This window comes from Oncorhynchus clarkii, chromosome 26, assembly GCF_045791955.1.
Source record: "Oncorhynchus clarkii lewisi isolate Uvic-CL-2024 chromosome 26, UVic_Ocla_1.0, whole genome shotgun sequence".
Classification (NCBI taxonomy): domain Eukaryota; kingdom Metazoa; phylum Chordata; class Actinopteri; order Salmoniformes; family Salmonidae; genus Oncorhynchus; species Oncorhynchus clarkii.
Genome location: NC_092172.1, coordinates 32,587,636 through 32,605,234, shown reverse-complemented (window position 1 = coordinate 32,605,234; position 17,599 = coordinate 32,587,636). Strand labels below are relative to the sequence as shown.

The following is a 17,599-nucleotide window of genomic DNA, read 5'->3' as shown; positions in this document are numbered from 1 at the left end:
GCTAGGTCAGAGAGTCATTCAGTGGTGGACAGAGGATGAGGACGCCTCGCGGCTAGGTCAGAGAGTCATTCAGTGGTGGACAGAGGATGAGGACGCCTCAGGTCGGCATTCAGTGGTGGACAGAGGATGAGGACGCCTCACGGCTAGGTCAGAGAGTCATTCAGTGGTGGACAGAGGATGAGGACGCCTCGCTGCTAGGTCAGAGAGTCATTCAGTGGTGGACAGAGGATGAGGACGCCTCGCTAGGTCTATTCAGTGGTGGACAGAGGATGAGGACGCCTCGCGGCTAGGTCAGAGAGTCATTCAGTGGTGGACAGAGGATGAGGACGCCTCACAGCTAGGTCAGAGAGTCATTCAGTGGTGGACAGAGGATGAGGACGCCTCACAGCTAGGTCAGAGAGTCATTCAGTGGTGGACAGAGGATGAGGACACCTCACAGCTAGGTCAGAGAGTCATTCAGTGGTGGACAGAGGATGAGGACGCCTCATGGCTAGGTCCGAGATGTCATTCAGTGGTGGGTCCAAAGTCTGCTCTGCCTACACACTTATACTTCGACACACACATTCTCAAACTACACACACTCGCCCCCCCCCCCCCTTTCAGACGCACACACACACGCGCACACACACACACCTCTATCACTGGCTATAGCTGAGGGCTTTCTCAAGTGCTCTTCATTAAGCTCCAATAGTTGTGTTTATGCTTCACTATCCCTCTAAGGACAAATCTCTCCCTCCCTCTTTCTTTCTTCCCATCCTCCACTTTCTCTTCCCCTTGAGGATGCATCTCTCACACTCTCCTTCTCAAGATGGACACCCTCTTTCACAGTGGTTATAATGTCTCTCTGTGCAGTCCCTAAACTCTCTGAGGCCGTACCATGTTCATTAGGGCACACCGTAGCAAAGTGCTCTGCAATGGAAAACAAGAACAAGTGTTTCTTATTGGGCAAGTACAGGTAGATTGTAGCTCCCCGTTTCTGAACTTTTTCCTCCCACTGAACACGCCCTAGAGCTCAGTATGGTTCATAACAGAGAGTCAATTAATTCATTAATAGCATATCATCAATAACAATTGACATAACATTGGTGATTAAACAACATGTCATTTATATGCAAATAAACATTGTAACATTTGCAATTAGCAAATTAGCATCGTAACACCAGCATCACATCAGGAAACAGACAGATGGTCCAAAGAAAGACCAAACGATGAATGTAAATAAACTAAATAGTAGTGAATAAATCCACTGTGAGTCAGGAGGCACAGTGTTAGGTAGCGATGGGTGGCAGCAGCAGCGACAGGGTAGGTGGCGACAACCTTACCCACCCAGTCACACGGTCCTACAGCTGGGTTAGTGACAATGACAGAAGAAAAAGACTGATTAGTGTTACTAGTATAGCGAGGTAGAAGGACAGAGGTAGAGGGAGGGAGTGAAAGCGAACAAACACAGTAGTCTGTCTTGTGCTCCAACTCCGTGTCTCAAAGCCTTGCTAGAGAGAGACAGATGAACAGATATCTAAAAAAATAAAAAAGAGTTAAACAAGAGGGTGATTGAGGAGAGGAAGAGGGCATACAAAAAATAGAGCAAGAGAGGACGAGAGAGCATGAGAGATTGGTATAGAGAGGAGAGAGAGCATGAGAGATTGGTATAGAGGAGAGAGAGCATGAGAGATTGGAAGAGGAGAGAGCATGAGAGATTGGAATAGAGGAAAGAGAGCATGAGAGATTGGAATAGAGAGGAGAGAGAGCATGAGAGATTGGTATAGAGAGGAGAGAGAGCATGAGAGATTTGAATAGAGAGGAGAGAGAGCAGGGGGGGTGAGAGAGCAAGAGAGGGGGAGGGTGGTGAGAGAGTAAGTGAGAATGAGAGGAAGGATTGGGCAGTCTACAACAGAGAGAGGAGAGATAGAGCAGTCCGGCAGAGTGGTTGGTCCGTGTGAGAGAGAAAGCAAGAGAGGAGGCTGAAGAGTTCAAAGGTCACCTGTTGAGCTGTGATATTAATCTAAATCCTGGTCGTTTCTCCTCGGCCCACGGCTGCTGCTCCCTTGGGAGAGGGAAAGAGAGAGAAACATCACGCTCGTTTCGTAGTTTACTTGAGCTCAGAAAAGGCCTGGATGCTGAGAGAGTGGGGGAGAGAGAGAGAGAGAATAGGTTGGACATTCTAAGGTGAGGAGGGAAATCTGGATGAGGGGGCTGGATACAGATCTACTAAAGTGGACTGACTACAGGTCTGGAAACAGGTCAACTAAAGTGGACTGACTACAGGTCTGGATACAGGTCTACTAAAGTGGACTGACTACAGGTCTGGCAACAGATCAACTAAAGTGGACTGACTACAGGTCTGGATACAGGTCTACTAAAGTGGACTTGACTACAGGTCTACAGGGAAACAGGTCTACTAAAGTGGACTGACTACAGGTCTGGATACAGTGGATCTACAGGTAAAGTGGACTGACTACAGGTCTGGAAACAGGTCTACTAAAGTGGACTGACTACAGGTCTGGAAACAGGTCTACTAAAGTGGACTGACTACAGGTCTGGAAACAGGTCTACTAAAGTGGACTGACTACAGGTCTGGATACAGGTCTACTAAAGTGGACTGACTACAGGTCTGGCAACAGATCAACTAAAGTGGACTGACTACAGGTCTGGATACAGGTCTACTAAAGTGGACTGACTACAGGTCTGGAAACAGTTAAACTAAAGTGGACTGACTACAGGTCTGGAAACAGGTCTACTAAAGTGGACTGACTACAGGTCTGGAAACAGTTCAACTAAAGTGGACTGACTACAGGTCTGGAAACAGTTAAACTAAAGTGGACTGACTACAGGTCTGGATACAGGTCTACTAAAGTGGACTGACTACAGGTCTGGAAACAGTTAAACTAAAGTGGACCGACTACAGGTCTGGAAACAGGTCTACTAAAGTGGACTGACTACAGGTCTGGAAACAGTTCAACTAAAGTGGACTGACTACAGGTCTGGAAACAGTTCAACTAAAGTGGACCGACTACAGGTCTGGATACAGATCAACTAAAGTGGACTGACTACAGGTCTGGAAACAGTTCATCTAAAGTGGACTGACTACAGGTCTGGAAACAGTTCAACTAAAGTGGACTGACTACAGGTCTGGAAACAGTTCAACTAAAGTGGACTGACTACAGGCTCGGAAACAGGTCTACTAAAGTGGACTGACTACAGGCTCGGAAACAGATCTACTAAAGTGGACTGACTACAGGTCTGGATACAGATCAACTAAAGTGGACTGACTACAGGTCTGGAAACAGATCTACTAAAGTGGACTGACTACAGGTCTGGATACAGATCAACTAAAGTGGACTGACTACAGGTCTGGATACATATCAACTAAAGTGGACTGACTACAGGTCTGGAAACAGGTCTACTAAAGTGGACTGACTACAGGTCTGGATACAGATCAACTAAAGTGGACTGACTACAGGTCTGGAAACAGGTCTACTAAAGTGGACTGACTACAGGTCTGGAAACAGGTCTACTAAAGTGGACTGACTACAGGTCTGGAAACAGGTATACTAAAGTGGACTGACTACAGGTCTGGATACAGATCAACTAAAGTGGACTGACTACAGGTCTGGAAACAGGTCTACTAAAGTGGACTGACTACAGGTCTGGAAACAGGTCTACTAAAGTGGACTGACTACAGGTCTGGAAACAGGTCTACTAAAGTGGACTGACTACAGGTCTGGAAACAGGTCTACTAAAGTGGACTGACTACAGGTCTGGAAACAGGTCAACTAAAGTGGACTGACTACAGGTCTGGATACAGATCTACTAAAGTGGACTGACTACAGGTCTGGAAACAGGTCTACTAAAGTGGACTGACTACAGGTCTGGAAACAGGTCTACTAAAGTGGACTGACTACAGGTCTGGAAACAGGTCTACTAAAGTGGACTGACTACAGGTCTGGAAACAGATCGACTAAAGTGGACTAACTACAGGTCTGGAAACAGATCGACTAAAGTGGACTGACTAAGTAAAGGAACCCCCTAAAAAACAAATAAATGTCCATCAGACATTCAACTATGCTTTGTGGAAAGTAAATGTTTTTCAGGAGGAACTGACTATACCTATTTGAATACAGATTCCCAAAAAGTATATACAGTGCCTTGCGAAAGTATTCGGCCCCCTTGAACTTTGCGACCTTTTGCCACATTTCAGGCTTCAAACATAAAGATATAAAACTGTATTTTTTTGTGAAGAATCAACAACAAGTGGGACACAATCATGAAGTGGAACGACATTTATTGGATATTTCAAACTTTTTTAACAAATCAAAAACTGAAAAATTGGGAGTGCAAAATTATTCAGCCCCCTTAAGTTAACACTTTGTAGCGCCATCTTTTGCTGCGATTACAGCTGTAAGTCGCTTGGGGTATGTCTCTATCAGTTTTGCACATCGAGAGACTGAATTTTTTTCCCATTCCTCCTTGCAAAACAGCTCGAGCTCAGTGAGGTTGGATGGAGAGCATTTGTGAACAGCAGTTTTCAGTTCTTTCCACAGATTCTCGATTGGATTCAGGTCTGGACTTTGACTTGGCCATTCTAACACCTGGATATGTTTATTTTTGAACCATTCCATTGTAGATTTTGCTTTATGTTTTGGATCATTGTCTTGTTGGAAGACAAATCTCCGTCCCAGTCTCAGGTCTTTTGCAGACTCCATCAGGTTTTCTTCCAGAATGGTCCTGTATTTGGCTGCATCCATCTTCCCATCAATTTTAACCATCTTCCCTGTCCCTGCTGAAGAAAAGCAGGCCCAAACCATGATGCTGCCACCACCATGTTTGACAGTGGGGATGGTGTGTACAGCTGTGTTGCTTTTACGCCAAACATAAATTTTGCATTGTTGCCAAAAAGTTCAATTTTGGTTTCATCTGACCAGAGCACCTTCTTCCACATGTTTGGTGTGTCACCCAGGTGGCTTGTGGCAAACTTTAAACGAGACTTTTATGGATATCTTTAAGAAATGGCTTTCTTCTTGCCACTCTTCCATAAAGGCCAGATTTGTGCAATATACGACTGATTGTTGTCCTATGGACAGAGTCTCCCACCTCAGCTGTAGATCTCTGCAGTTCATCCAGAGTGATCATGGGCCTCTTGGCTGCATCTCTGATCAGTCTTCTCCTTGTATGAGCTGAAAGTTTAGAGGGACGGTCAGGTCTTGGTAGATTTGCAGTGGTCTGATACTCCTTCCATTTCAATATTATCGCTTGCACAGTGCTCCTTGGGATGTTTAAAGCTTGGGAATTATTTTTGTATCCAAATCCGGCTTTAAACTTCTTCACAACAGTATCTCGGACCTGCCTGGTGTGTTCCTTGTTCTTCATGATGCTCTCTGCGCTTTTAACGGACCTCTGAGACTATCACAGTGCAGGTGCATTTATACGGAGACTTGATTACACACAGGTGGATTGTATTTATCATCATTAGTCATTTAGGTCAACATTGGATCATTCAGAGATCCTCACTGAACTTCTGGAGAGAGTTTGCTGCACTGAAAGTAAAGGGGCTGAATAATTTTGCACGCCCAATTTTTCAGTTTTTGATTTGTTAAAAAAGTTTGAAATATCCAATAAATGTCGTTCCACTTCATGATTGTGTCCCACTTGTTGTTGATTCTTCACAAAAAAATACAGTTTTATATCTTTATGTTTGAAGCCTGAAATGTGGCAAAAGGTCGCAAAGTTCAAGGGGGCCGAATACTTTCGCAAGGCACTGTATATATATATATATTTTTTTTTTACAGATCTCAGAAAGTACCGTAACTACTTTTGTAAATGATTGGAATTTACATCTGAGAAAGCAACTAAATGTAAAACAAATTTGAATACAGATCTCAGGAAGTGACGACTTTTCCAAAATGATTGGATTGGCTGCCTTCAACTAATGACAAGGCTGTATCTGGAACTGCATGTTGAAGATATAATGAAGAGAGTACACCATTTACTATACTATTCCAATCTGAGAGTCATATTTGATCTAGACAATACATTTCTATCTGAACATTCTGTAAATGTCCATTGCCCCAGGTGTATATAATCAAGTCAAACCAAGGATATTTTGTACAGATAAGTACAGTATATAGCTCAACTACTATACAAGTCTTTAAACATGCCACTGAAAAGGTTGAAAGATGCAATACATTTTTATAATACCTGAAAACACTGCAGAGTAATTCAAAAGCCATTTGCAAACAGCACGTTGAATGCTGAGCAGAAACAACTTTGAAGCTTTTTGTCCATCGGAGGGTGAATGTTCTTGTTTCAAACACACATTATACTATCTTTAAAGGGATCGCTTAAGTAGAATACAAACTAACATGATTTTCAACCTACCTTGGCTGTAGTGGATTCAAGAAGGCTGTTTTGGGATGTTTAGTTTCCTTTCAAAACGTAAGCCATATTTTGTTACTGTTAGCATTCTCAGTAACACTTAACATGACATTGTTCTTGTGCCTGTGTAATCAAGCTACAATTACTTTGAGCAACATTTTATTAGCATGTTGTTAAATAATACTTTGGTAATTGCATTTTAATTCCATAGCAATGAGCTGAGAGTTTAACTACTGTACACAAGAGGAATAGTGACTGTTCCTTATTCCACTTATGTTATAACGCGATTATTATGCAATTCTAAAGTTGATTTCTTGTTTAGAGCCCATTTGGTTGTGCTGTCCAGTAAAACATGTTCACAACTCAAATCTGTTCAGTGTGCTGTTATTACACTTGCTTTGGGATACTAGTTGTATCTGACAAAACAAGTGCATTGATCTAGACACTCAATGTGTGCATAGTGTTCTGGTTTCATTTGCAATAGTTTACCAGACCGTGCCAGGTGTGTGGGTGTAAACAGACCCCTATGAGATTGTGGAGAGCCCGGTGTTAACCCTTTTTCAACTGAATCCACATGTTGGACGACTGGGATTGAACTGGGAGTTGATGCGAAGCAACAAGCAGAGTTAAACTACGGGGGACCAGCCCTACTCACCAGGGACGAAACAGGAGCACTAAACACAAGTATGCCTAACCAGGTGGACTAGCTGTGCCACAGTTCTGTAGATTATACAATACAAGCCATCTTCATTGATCCAGACAACAGGGGATTGTGGTTATTCTTGTCGTCCTACACTATTGGCAGGGAGGGAGCAGCACAGGGTGAGGCACAGAGCAGTGCCCATAGAGCAGGTTAGGGGTTATGTGCCTTTCTCAAGGGCACATGTGCAGTAGGTGGTGCCTGAGATATTGATGCCAGCCACCCTGCGGTTGCTGCCTCCCTCTCTCCATATCCCTAGAGCACCAGGTAATGGAAGACAACTGTAGATCAAATCAGAACATCAACTAAGTTAAACCAGGGAAAAAACACTTCAACTTTTAATTTGATAAATTAATTTTATCACTATTCCTTACAACCCTTAGGCTACATCCACACTTTTCCACATGGCAGAGACAAACACAAGTATCTGTGAAAATTAGCAAAGAATCAAGTTAAAAACCAACGCAAAATCTCCATCTCTGTAAATCTCTCAGTAAATAACCCCCATCTGAGGAAACAGAAATCTGAAGGCCTCATTGTAGATGACTAGAGAACAGTTGCTGTGACAGTGGAAGACACCAGCTGAAGGAGAATAGAGACTCTGCAGGAGAAACCCAGTGATTTTTAACCATGACTACATTTAGATGACTGAATTTAGCGATTACACGCTCATCCTGTGACACTCCTGGTTGCTACTATCACACATTGTGGTCTGATAAAGTGTGTAATACAATGATAAGCTCACTGGAAGTGGCCTCTGTGAATCCCAAATCAACCCCTAGCCCCTACCCCCCAGTCACTTGTGTAGATCTGAGAGGATTGGAAATGTAAGAAATATGGTGGTTGTGGGCAATTCCACAGTGTCACTGATTTTTTAATAGTATCATCTTAGAAATGTATTTCAAACAAAAAGCAATGATTGAAAAGTTAAACAAACCATACAACTCGATGCACAAGGACTATTTTAACAATTTCCACTGAAGATTTTACAAAACATTTACTTGAAGAACAGCACAGATGCAAAGTTTGGTAACAGAATGACTGCACAAAACTTAATTTTCTTACCAAACATTGCATCTGCACTTTCAAGTAAATGTGTTTTTGTAAAATGTTCTGCAGAAAATGTTAATAGTCCTTATGCATAGAGTTGTATGGTTTTAACTTTGCAATCATCTATTTTTGTTTGACATACATTGTAACGTGAAAGATCTGAGTCTCAGTGTCACTCTGTTGCAGTGGAATGACCCGTGTGTCGGAGATCCATTTTGCCCTCTGATAGACCAGGGGAATGGTCGGCATATTGTTTACACCTATGCAATCCTCTCAAATCTACGTAAGTACACTGCCTTGGGGCCGTGGGTAGGGTTTGATTTGGGAATCAGGGCCAGAGTAAGGGGGACAGCCAACTTCCCAGTCCAAACATGATCTTCTTAGATGGGATCCATCGTTGCCAAGGCCAGCAGTTCTCCCATATGCCTACAGGGGGCGATCTCTGCTTCTCCCTTGAGGAGCGCTTTGCACTGCATCGTCACCTCCCTTCTATTAAAAAGTGTGGGGGGAGGCTAATAAAAATGGTCCACACCAACCTGTCATATCACTAAGCTCCTAGACACACTGGGGGTGCTGTATTTAGACTCACCCAGCAAAGTACACACTCCAGGAAGACGGACTTTGGAGCCAGTGGGATATATACCAAATACTCCACCCACCCTGCACTTTCAGTAGGTACACTGCAGCTGGGTGTTCTGCAATGCTATGACAGTACACACACACACGTCTCATGAGCTGCTTTCCCCAGATGACAGCGGCTTTATTACACATTTCCATGTAAAGCTGTGTGTCCCTCCTCCCCCTGTACTGTATTGGGGCTTAGCAGCATGGGCCATATGGAGTTGGAACAGCCACACATGCCTTCCCCTGCCCTTCTCTCATTCCCTTTCTCTCAGTCTCTCTCCCTCTCTCCCTTTCTCTGTCTCTATCCCTCTCTCCCTTTCTCTCAGTCTCTATCCCTCTCCCCCTTTGTTTCTACCCATCTCTCCCTTTGTCTCTATTAGAGGTCGACCGATTATGATTTTTCAACGCCAATACCGATACCGATTATTGGGGGACCAAAAAAGCCGATTACGATTAATTGGACGATTTTTTTACATTTATTTGTAATAATGACAATTACAACAATACTGAATGAACACTTATTTTAACTTAATATTATACATCAATAAAATCAATTTAGCCTCAAGTAAATAATGAAACATGTTCAATTTGGTTTAAATTATGCAAAAACAAAGTGTTGGAGAAGAAAGTAAAAGTGCAATATATGTGCTATGTAAAAAAGCTAACGTTTCAGTTCCTTGCTCAGAACATGAGAACACATGAAAGCTGGTGGTTCCTTTTAACATGAGTCTTCAATATTCCCAGGTAAGAAGTTTTGGGTTGTAGTTATTATAGGACTATTTCCCTCTATACCCTTTGTATTTCCTTAATTAACCGTTGACTATTGGATGTTCTTATAGGCACTTTAGTATTGCCAGTGTAACAGTATAGCTTCCGTCCCTCTAGTTAGCCATTTCACTTCGGTTACACCAGCCTCATCTCGGGAGTTGATAGGCTTGAAGTCATAAACAGCGCAATGCTTGACGCACAACGAAGAGCTGCTGGCAAAACGCACAAAAATGCTGTTTGAATGAATGTTTATGCACCTGCTTCTGCCTACCACCGCTCAGTCAGATATAAGCATACAAGTATGCTCAGTCAGATTTTATGCAACGCAGGACACGCTAGATAATATCTAGTAATATCATCAACCATGTGTAGTTAACTAGTGATTATGATTGATTGTTTTTTATAAGATAAGTTTAATGCCAGCTAGCAACTTACCTTGGCTTACTGCATTCGCGTAACAGGCAGTCTCCTTGTGGAGTGCAACGAGAGAGAGGCAGGTTATTGCGTTATTGCGTTGGACTAGTTAACTGTAAGGTTGCAAGATTGGATCCCCCGAGCTGACAAGGTGAAAATCTGTCGTTCTGCCTCTGAACAAGGCAGTTAACCCACCGTTCCTAGGCCGTCATTGAAAATAAGAATGTGTTCTTAATTGACTTGCCTAGTTAAATAAAGGTTAAAAAAAAGGTATAAAAATAAATAAAAGATAATCGTCAAATCGGCGCCCAAAAATACAGATTGTTAAGAAAACTTGAAATCGGCCCTAATTAAATCGGCCATTCCGATTAATCGGTCGACCTCGTCTCTATTCATCTCTCCCTTTCCGTCTCTATTCATCTCTCCCTTTCCGTCTATATTCATCTCTCCCTTTCCGTCTCTATTCATCTCTCTCTTTCCGTCTCTATTCATCTCTCCCTTTCCATCTCCATTCATCTCTCCCTTTGTCTCTATTCATCTCTCCCTTTCCGTCTCTATTCATCTCTCCCTTTCCGTCTATTCAGCTCTCCCTTCATCTCTCCCTTTGTCTCTATTCATCTCTCCCTTTCCATCTCTATTCATCTCTCCCTTTCTGTCTATTCAGCTCTCCCTTCATCTCTCCCTTTGTCTGTATTCATCTCTCCCTTTCCGTCTCTATTCATCTCTCCCTTTCCGTCTATTCAGCTCTCCCTTCATCTCTCCCTTTCTGTCTCTATTCATCTCTCCCTTTCCGTCTCTATTCATCTCTCCCTTTCCGTCTCTATTCATCTCTCCCTTTCCGTCTCTATTCATCTCTCCCTTTCCATCTATTCATCTCTCCCTTTCCATCTCTATTCATCTCTCCCTTTCTGTCTATTCAGCTCTCCCTTCATCTCTCCCTTTGTCTGTATTCATCTCTCCCTTTCCGTCTCTATTCATCTCTCCCTTTCCGTCTATTCAGCTCTCCCTTCATCTCTCCCTTTCTGTCTCTATTCATCTCTCCCTTTCCGTCTCTATTCATCTCTCCCTTTCCGTCCCTATTCATCTCTCCCTTTCCGTCTCTATTCATCTCTCCCTTTCCATCTATTCAGCTCTCCCTTCATCTCTCCCTTTCCGTCTCTATTCATCTCTCCCTTTCCGTCTATTCAGCTCTCCCTTCATCTCTCCCTTTCTGTCTCTATTCATCGCTCCCTTTCTGTCTCTATTCATCTCTCCCCTTGTCTGTATTCATCTCTCCCTTTGTCTGTATTCATCTCTCCCTTTCTCTCGGTCCATTCCTCACCATCTCTGTCTTCTGTCTTTCTCTCTCCATCCATCCGTCCCAGTTAGCAGGATGGTCGACAGACTCACTGGTACTGGTTTGTCTCCAAGACCATCTTAGGGCAGCTGCCAGTATACTTAATATTCACCCTACAGAATCATGAAGATGATCATCTGAGATCACAGAAATGCATTTGATATAATATTCCCAACACAAGAACAGAGTTTGGTAGGAGGAGCTTTAGCTTTGCTGGCCCGTCATTGTGGAACATTTTACAAAATCATTTAAAACTGGATCTTTTTTATTCTGATTGATGATTTTAAATCCCAGATTGGAGGGCTGCTGACAACATATTGCATATGTTTTGAAACCTGTTATTTTAAGCTCTCTTATGCACTTGGCACTGTTTTAACTTCCAATCATTGTGTTGTCTCATATGGAACTATATGTATGCTGCTTCTCCAGGGCTCACTTGGAAAAGAGATGTCTCAATGTGTCATCTCTCGTTAAATAAAGGATGAATAAATAAAAACACAATATCCTTCTTTCCCCATCCCTCCAGAGGATAGAAACAAATCTGGAAATGAAGACCTGTGAAAACAATACGGCCTGCTAGACGATTAGAGGCTGTACAGAGGCCAGAGGAGAATCACAGAATCACACAGATATGAGGATTAGCTGCCACGAATCACACAACCGCACAGCCAAAGCGGTCAAATATTGCTCAGAGGATCGTGTGCATGGTGCAGGCTGCTTTGGCCGTCTGATGCCATTCGTTGTCAACAGTCTTTTTTAGCTATTCAACTGTACAGTTACAGCACGGCTGGGCTCATTGATTTATTCTGCGCCCCAAATGGCCACCTATTCCCTACATAGGGCACTACTTTTGACCAGAGCCCTAAGGACCCTGGTCAAAAGCAGTACACCTAGGGAATAGGGTGCCATTGAGGGCACACTGAGCTGGTGTGAGAGAGAGGAAGTGATCTTAACATACGTTAACCAAAATAGAGGCTTGTTGTTAATGGGTGGGTGGTGGTAAATAATTAAACAGACCACCTAAGCAGAGGATAAAGGTTCTCTAGAATCAGAAATACATCACACAGAGAGCACAGGAATGTCTAAATCCCATCCCCAGGAGGGCCTTTTTGTTAGTCTATCCCCAGGGGAGATCAGTGTAAGATCCCATTCCCAGGAAGGCCTTTAAGTTAGTCTATCACTGGGGGAGGTCAGTGTAAGAGCCTATCCCTGTGGAGAACAGGCCAGGCTGGGAAGAGAGCAGGGCCATGGAAAGATGGGTGGTGTGTACAGTGCCTTCAGAAAGTATTCACACCACTTAACTTTTTCCACATTTTGTTGTGTTAGAAAGTGGGATTAAAATGGATTTAATTGTCCTTTTTTGTCAACTATCTACACAGAATACTCTTAGTCAAAGTGGAAGAAAAAAATAGAACATTAGTAAAACATTTATGAAATATAAAACAGTAATATATCTTGATTAGATAAGTCTTCAACCCCTTGAGTCAATGCATGTTAGAATCGCCTCCGGCAGCAATTACAGCTGTGAGACTTTCTGGGTAAGTCTGTAAGAGCTTTGCAAATCTAGATTGTACAATATTTGCACATTATTCTTTTTAAAATGATTCAAGCTCTGTCAAGTTGATCATTGCTAGACAGACATTTTCAAGTCTTGCCATAGATTTTCACTCAAGAACATTCACTGTCTTCATGTAGAAGTATAGATTTGTGTAGATTTGACCTTATGTTTTAGGTTACTGTCCTGCTGAAAGGGGAATTTATCGGCCAGTGTCTGTTGGAAAGCAGACTGAACCAGGTTTTCCTCTAGGATTTTGCCTATGCTTAGCTCCATTTAGTTTATTTTTATAATTAAAAAAAACTCCCTAAACTTTGCAGATGACAAGCATAACCATAACATGATGCAGCCACCACAGTGCTTGAAAATATGAAGAGCAGGACTCTGTGTTGGATTTGCCCCAAACATAACACTTTTTTACTTTAGTGCCTTGTTGCAAACAGGGTGCATGTATTGGAATAGTTTTATTCTGTACAGGCTTCCTTTCCTCCATTCTGTCAAATTAGGTTAGTATTGTGGAGTAACTACAATGTTGATCCATCCTCACTTTTCTCCTATCACAACCATTAAAAACTCTAACTATTAAAAAGGGTGAAATCCCTGAGTGGTTTCCTTCTTCTCCAGCAAACGTGTGTAATTAAGAACTTCACCATGTTCAAAAGTGATATTCAATGTCTTCTTTTTTTTAAACCCATCTACCAATAAGTACCCTTCTTTGTGAAGTATTGGAAAACCTCCCTGGTCTTTATGGTTGAATATGTTTGAAATTCACTTCTCAGCTGAGGGACCTTACAGATAATTGTGTGTGATACTGAGATGAGGGAGTCATTCAAAAATATTATTGCACACAGAGTCCATGCAACTTACGTATCTTGTTAAGCACATTTTTACCCATGAAAGTATTTAGGCTTTCCATAACAAAGTGGGTTGAATACTTACCAATTCAAGACATTTTAGATTTTAATTAATTTGTAAAAATGTTAGACATTGTTCAACCTTCAGATTATGTGGTATTGTGTGTAGGCCAGTGACACAAAATATCATTCTAATCCAATTTAAATTAGGCTGTACAAAGGGTGTGAATACTTTCTGAAGGCACTGTAGGTGGGGGTGGAGGAGGGCGTGGGACAGGGAGAGAGCCAGAGACCCCGGTGACTGACCCCGGTCCAGCTGGGCTCCATAGGGACACATCAGTGCCTCTTGCCCAGGGCCCAAGTCTCCAGACCCAGGGTGCAGGGCCCTAGCCAAGGAACGCCTCTACCCAGACACCGGTGGGATCATGGCTCCCTCTTGGGGAGTAGTGTACTGAGAAACCAGCTCCAAATACACAACCTGACCCCCTTCTTCACTGGGGTCACACCAGACACACTGTACACCCACTATAACAGGCCATGAGAAGAGGAGGGGGAAGGGAGCGAGCGAGAGAGAGAAAGAGGGGGAGGGAGAAAGGGAGTGCGAGAGATGGAGAGACCAAAAGGAAGGAAGAGGAAAAGAGGGTATTTTGCACCAAATTGATAAATTCCTCCAGAGAGATCTAGCAGGTCAGGCAGCCATATTTAGATGTGAGAGAACCACAACCTTAAAATAACAATCTGGAGTCAGAGAGAGGACAGTGCACTACATAGGGAATAGGGTGCCATTTGGGACGTAGCCAGGGACTGTGTGTGTGAACGGTGCGGTTCCCCTAGCTGCATATCTGTCGTGCTTGCCTGGCCCGCGCTGCCAATCCCAAAGCATTGACCCCATTGGTCTCTAAGCCCACTGATCTGAAAGCAGGCTTTAGACAAGCCAACAGCCTGCAATGCATCTCGACGCACTGGAGTGGTTTCACAACGCTAGACAGACAAGAGCACACACACACACGTGCGTGTAGTATACATACAGACCGCCATACAATACTAATGGATACAAAACCTCCAAAGAAAAACAGACATGTACACACACACACACAAACAAACACTTGCTATCTACACTCTGGATCAGCACTTCATCCTCTCGTAATTGTCTGTTTGATGACAGCCGGGGACACTAAGCCTGTGTAGACAGCGGGCTCTGATCTGCTCTCTGGGGCGCGGACAGAGCTGAAAGGGTTAAGGGGATTTGTGGCCCGTCTCCAGGCAACCTGCCTAGGCGGTAATGCAGTGCAGATGTGGTCGGCGCTGTAAACACTTCCCACTCTGCTCTCTCCCCTGAGATGGACCAGCACTGGAGCATCTGTCTCCCAGACCCAGACTGAATCTCAGCAACAAGACCACAGAGTCAAGCAGAGACACATTAACAAATCAATTCAACTACAAAAACACAGTGACCGATCCAAACTGACAGCCACAAAACAGACACCAACACTACCAGACCCTTATTGGCACAGACCTGAAATACTACCAGATCGATATACTCCCAAGAACTACACACTCACAGACCGAATGCTGCCTTCTCATCAGTGTTGATATGTGTAAGAGCATCTGCTTAATGACCAAAATGCCAAATGTATTTTCCATTATCTAGGAAGAACAGACCAGCCCACAATCCACATCTGCTGTCGCCCACTGAAACACATTCTGACGCTAGTTGGTTTCAATACAAAATGTCCCTGTTTATAGCCTGTAGATGAGAACTTCTTAGGTCAAGGAAAACATCTAAAGAGGAAACTACTTCCCATTGGCCTTTGAAGAATGTAACATGGTATGGGCACTACTACCACCACAACACATGTAAGCACACAACCTCAGGGTCAAAAATAGAACAAGGCCTATATCAACAAACACCAAGGATCCGGTGGGCTTGAAACTCAGCCATCCAACAGACAGTCAGCAGACGCAAAGCTAACTGCTAAGTAGCTAGTTCTACTTTGTTGGGGTAAGGTGAAGTTGCCTCTAGGAGCTTGTCTTGGGTCAGTTTTGTATTTCCCCCATTAATGGTTAAGGTTAAGATTCGGGAAGATGATCCTAGATCTGTACTTACAGCACTAATGTGGAGGGCATAGGTCTGCTGGGAACCTGCTTCTCAACTGGTGGATCAGAAGCCACTTGTGGCCAATTGCTTCTGGGTCACAGCAGGTTGTTGCTCACAATACCAGTATCTACCATAGTGCATAACATGAATCAGACTAAACTATATGGTCCTTTAAAACTCACAATTGGCCCAGCGTCGTCCGGGCTAGGCTGTCATTGTAAATAAGACTTTGTTCTTAACGGACTTGCCTAGTAAAATAAATAAAAAACCAAGTACAGTCAACATTCTGTATTTCCTGTGTTTTGTATCATCTTGTACAACAGCTGATGAAAGTAACACTGTTAAAGTGTGTGATCAGTGTTATTTCCTGATACAGTATAGTTGCTCATTGAAAACACAATCTACACAGACCTTCACAGAGAGCGGATTCATAGCCAACCTTGGCCTTTCTCCATTTCCCTACACCCACATTAACATCTACTAAAATATGTGTATGCAACCAATAACATTTGACTTGATGGCAGGTGCTACCACTGAAAAGCACTTAAAATACAAGACAGACCCAAATTACTCCCAGATCTTCTCACCAATCTAGCTTGAGCTTCAGTGACTTTAAAAGGGGAAATAAATATACTGAACAAAAATATCAAATGCAACAATTAAAGATTTTACTGTATGATCAGTCAAATTTAAAAAATGAACTAGGCCCTAATCTATGGTTGTCACATGACTCGGCAGAGGTGCAGCCATGGGGAGCCAGGCCCAGCCAATCAGAATGAGTTTCCCCAGAAAAAGGCTTTATTACAGACAGAAATAAACCCCCCCCCCCCCCAGACGATCCCGCAGGTGAGGAAGCCGGATGTGGAGGTCCTGGGCAGGTGTGGTTACACGTGGTCTGCGGTTGTGAGGGCAGTTGGACATACTGCCAAATTCTCTAAAATGACGTTGGAGGCAGCTTATGGTGGAGAAATGAACATTAAATTCTAGAGCAACAGCTCTGGTGGACATTCCTGCAGTCAGCATGTCAATTGCACGCTCCCTTAAAACTTGAGACATCTGTGGCATTGTGTTGTGACAAAAGTGCACATTTTAAAGTGGCCTTTTATCATCCCCAGCACAAGGTTCACCTGTGTAATGTCCTTGGCAAAGGAAAAATGCTCACTAATAGGGATGTAAACCAATTTGTGCATATGGAACATTTCTGGGATTTTTTTTAAATATTTCAGCTCATGAAACATGGAACCAACACTTTACATGTTGCGTTTATATTTTTCTTCAGTGTACAAACTTATGTTATGTTTTCCTTCATCAGTTAACATTAAGTGGTGACATGAGAATCAAGACACAGAAAGGATCAAAAACACACAACCCAGACTTCACACCAAGTTCAGCAGACAGTCAATGTGGTGTAAAACTCCAACAACAACTGAAAAGATTAATTATAAAACAGTGGAGTCACAGATGAACTGGAACAGATCGCAGAGCTCGCTTCATTCACCCTTTGACCCTACCGAGAGCACCAAAAAACAGAGAGGGACGGATGCGTCCTTGAGGGGTGGAAGTGTGTTAGTCAGAAGAATGCATGTGGTGAGTAGTTGGGTGGACACCAGGGCCTCTGGTCCAGTAGAGAGAAGCATTAAGACAGGTCATAGACATCAATAAAACACAGACATTTAACACTGTGCATCAATACAAGGCATTAACAACATGTCTTTTAGCAACCCCAAAAACAAGAGTCATTCAATCAATCCCTAGAATATGGTGAAACAGAGCCTTAATGTGAGGACCTCAAAGACATTCATCATTAGCCAAGTCACTTCTGCTCATA

The 17,599-nt window shown here is 43.1% G+C and overlaps 1 protein-coding gene across 3 annotated transcripts in view; it reads right to left on the bottom strand.

The window, feature by feature from the left end:
* The window catches only part of LOC139385147 (CREB regulated transcription coactivator 3), an 85,849-nt gene that overhangs the window by 24,280 nt on the left and 43,970 nt on the right, over window positions 1-17,599 (bottom strand). For 2 of the 3 annotated variants that reach the window (XM_071130227.1, XM_071130229.1), the window contains exon 5: window positions 1,982-2,044. The exons of the other annotated variant lie outside the window; for it this stretch is intronic. In XM_071130227.1, coding sequence (XP_070986328.1) covers window positions 1,982-2,044 — 63 coding nt within the window. The remainder of the gene's footprint in view (window positions 1-1,981; window positions 2,045-17,599) is intronic. 3 annotated transcript variants of the gene reach the window in all.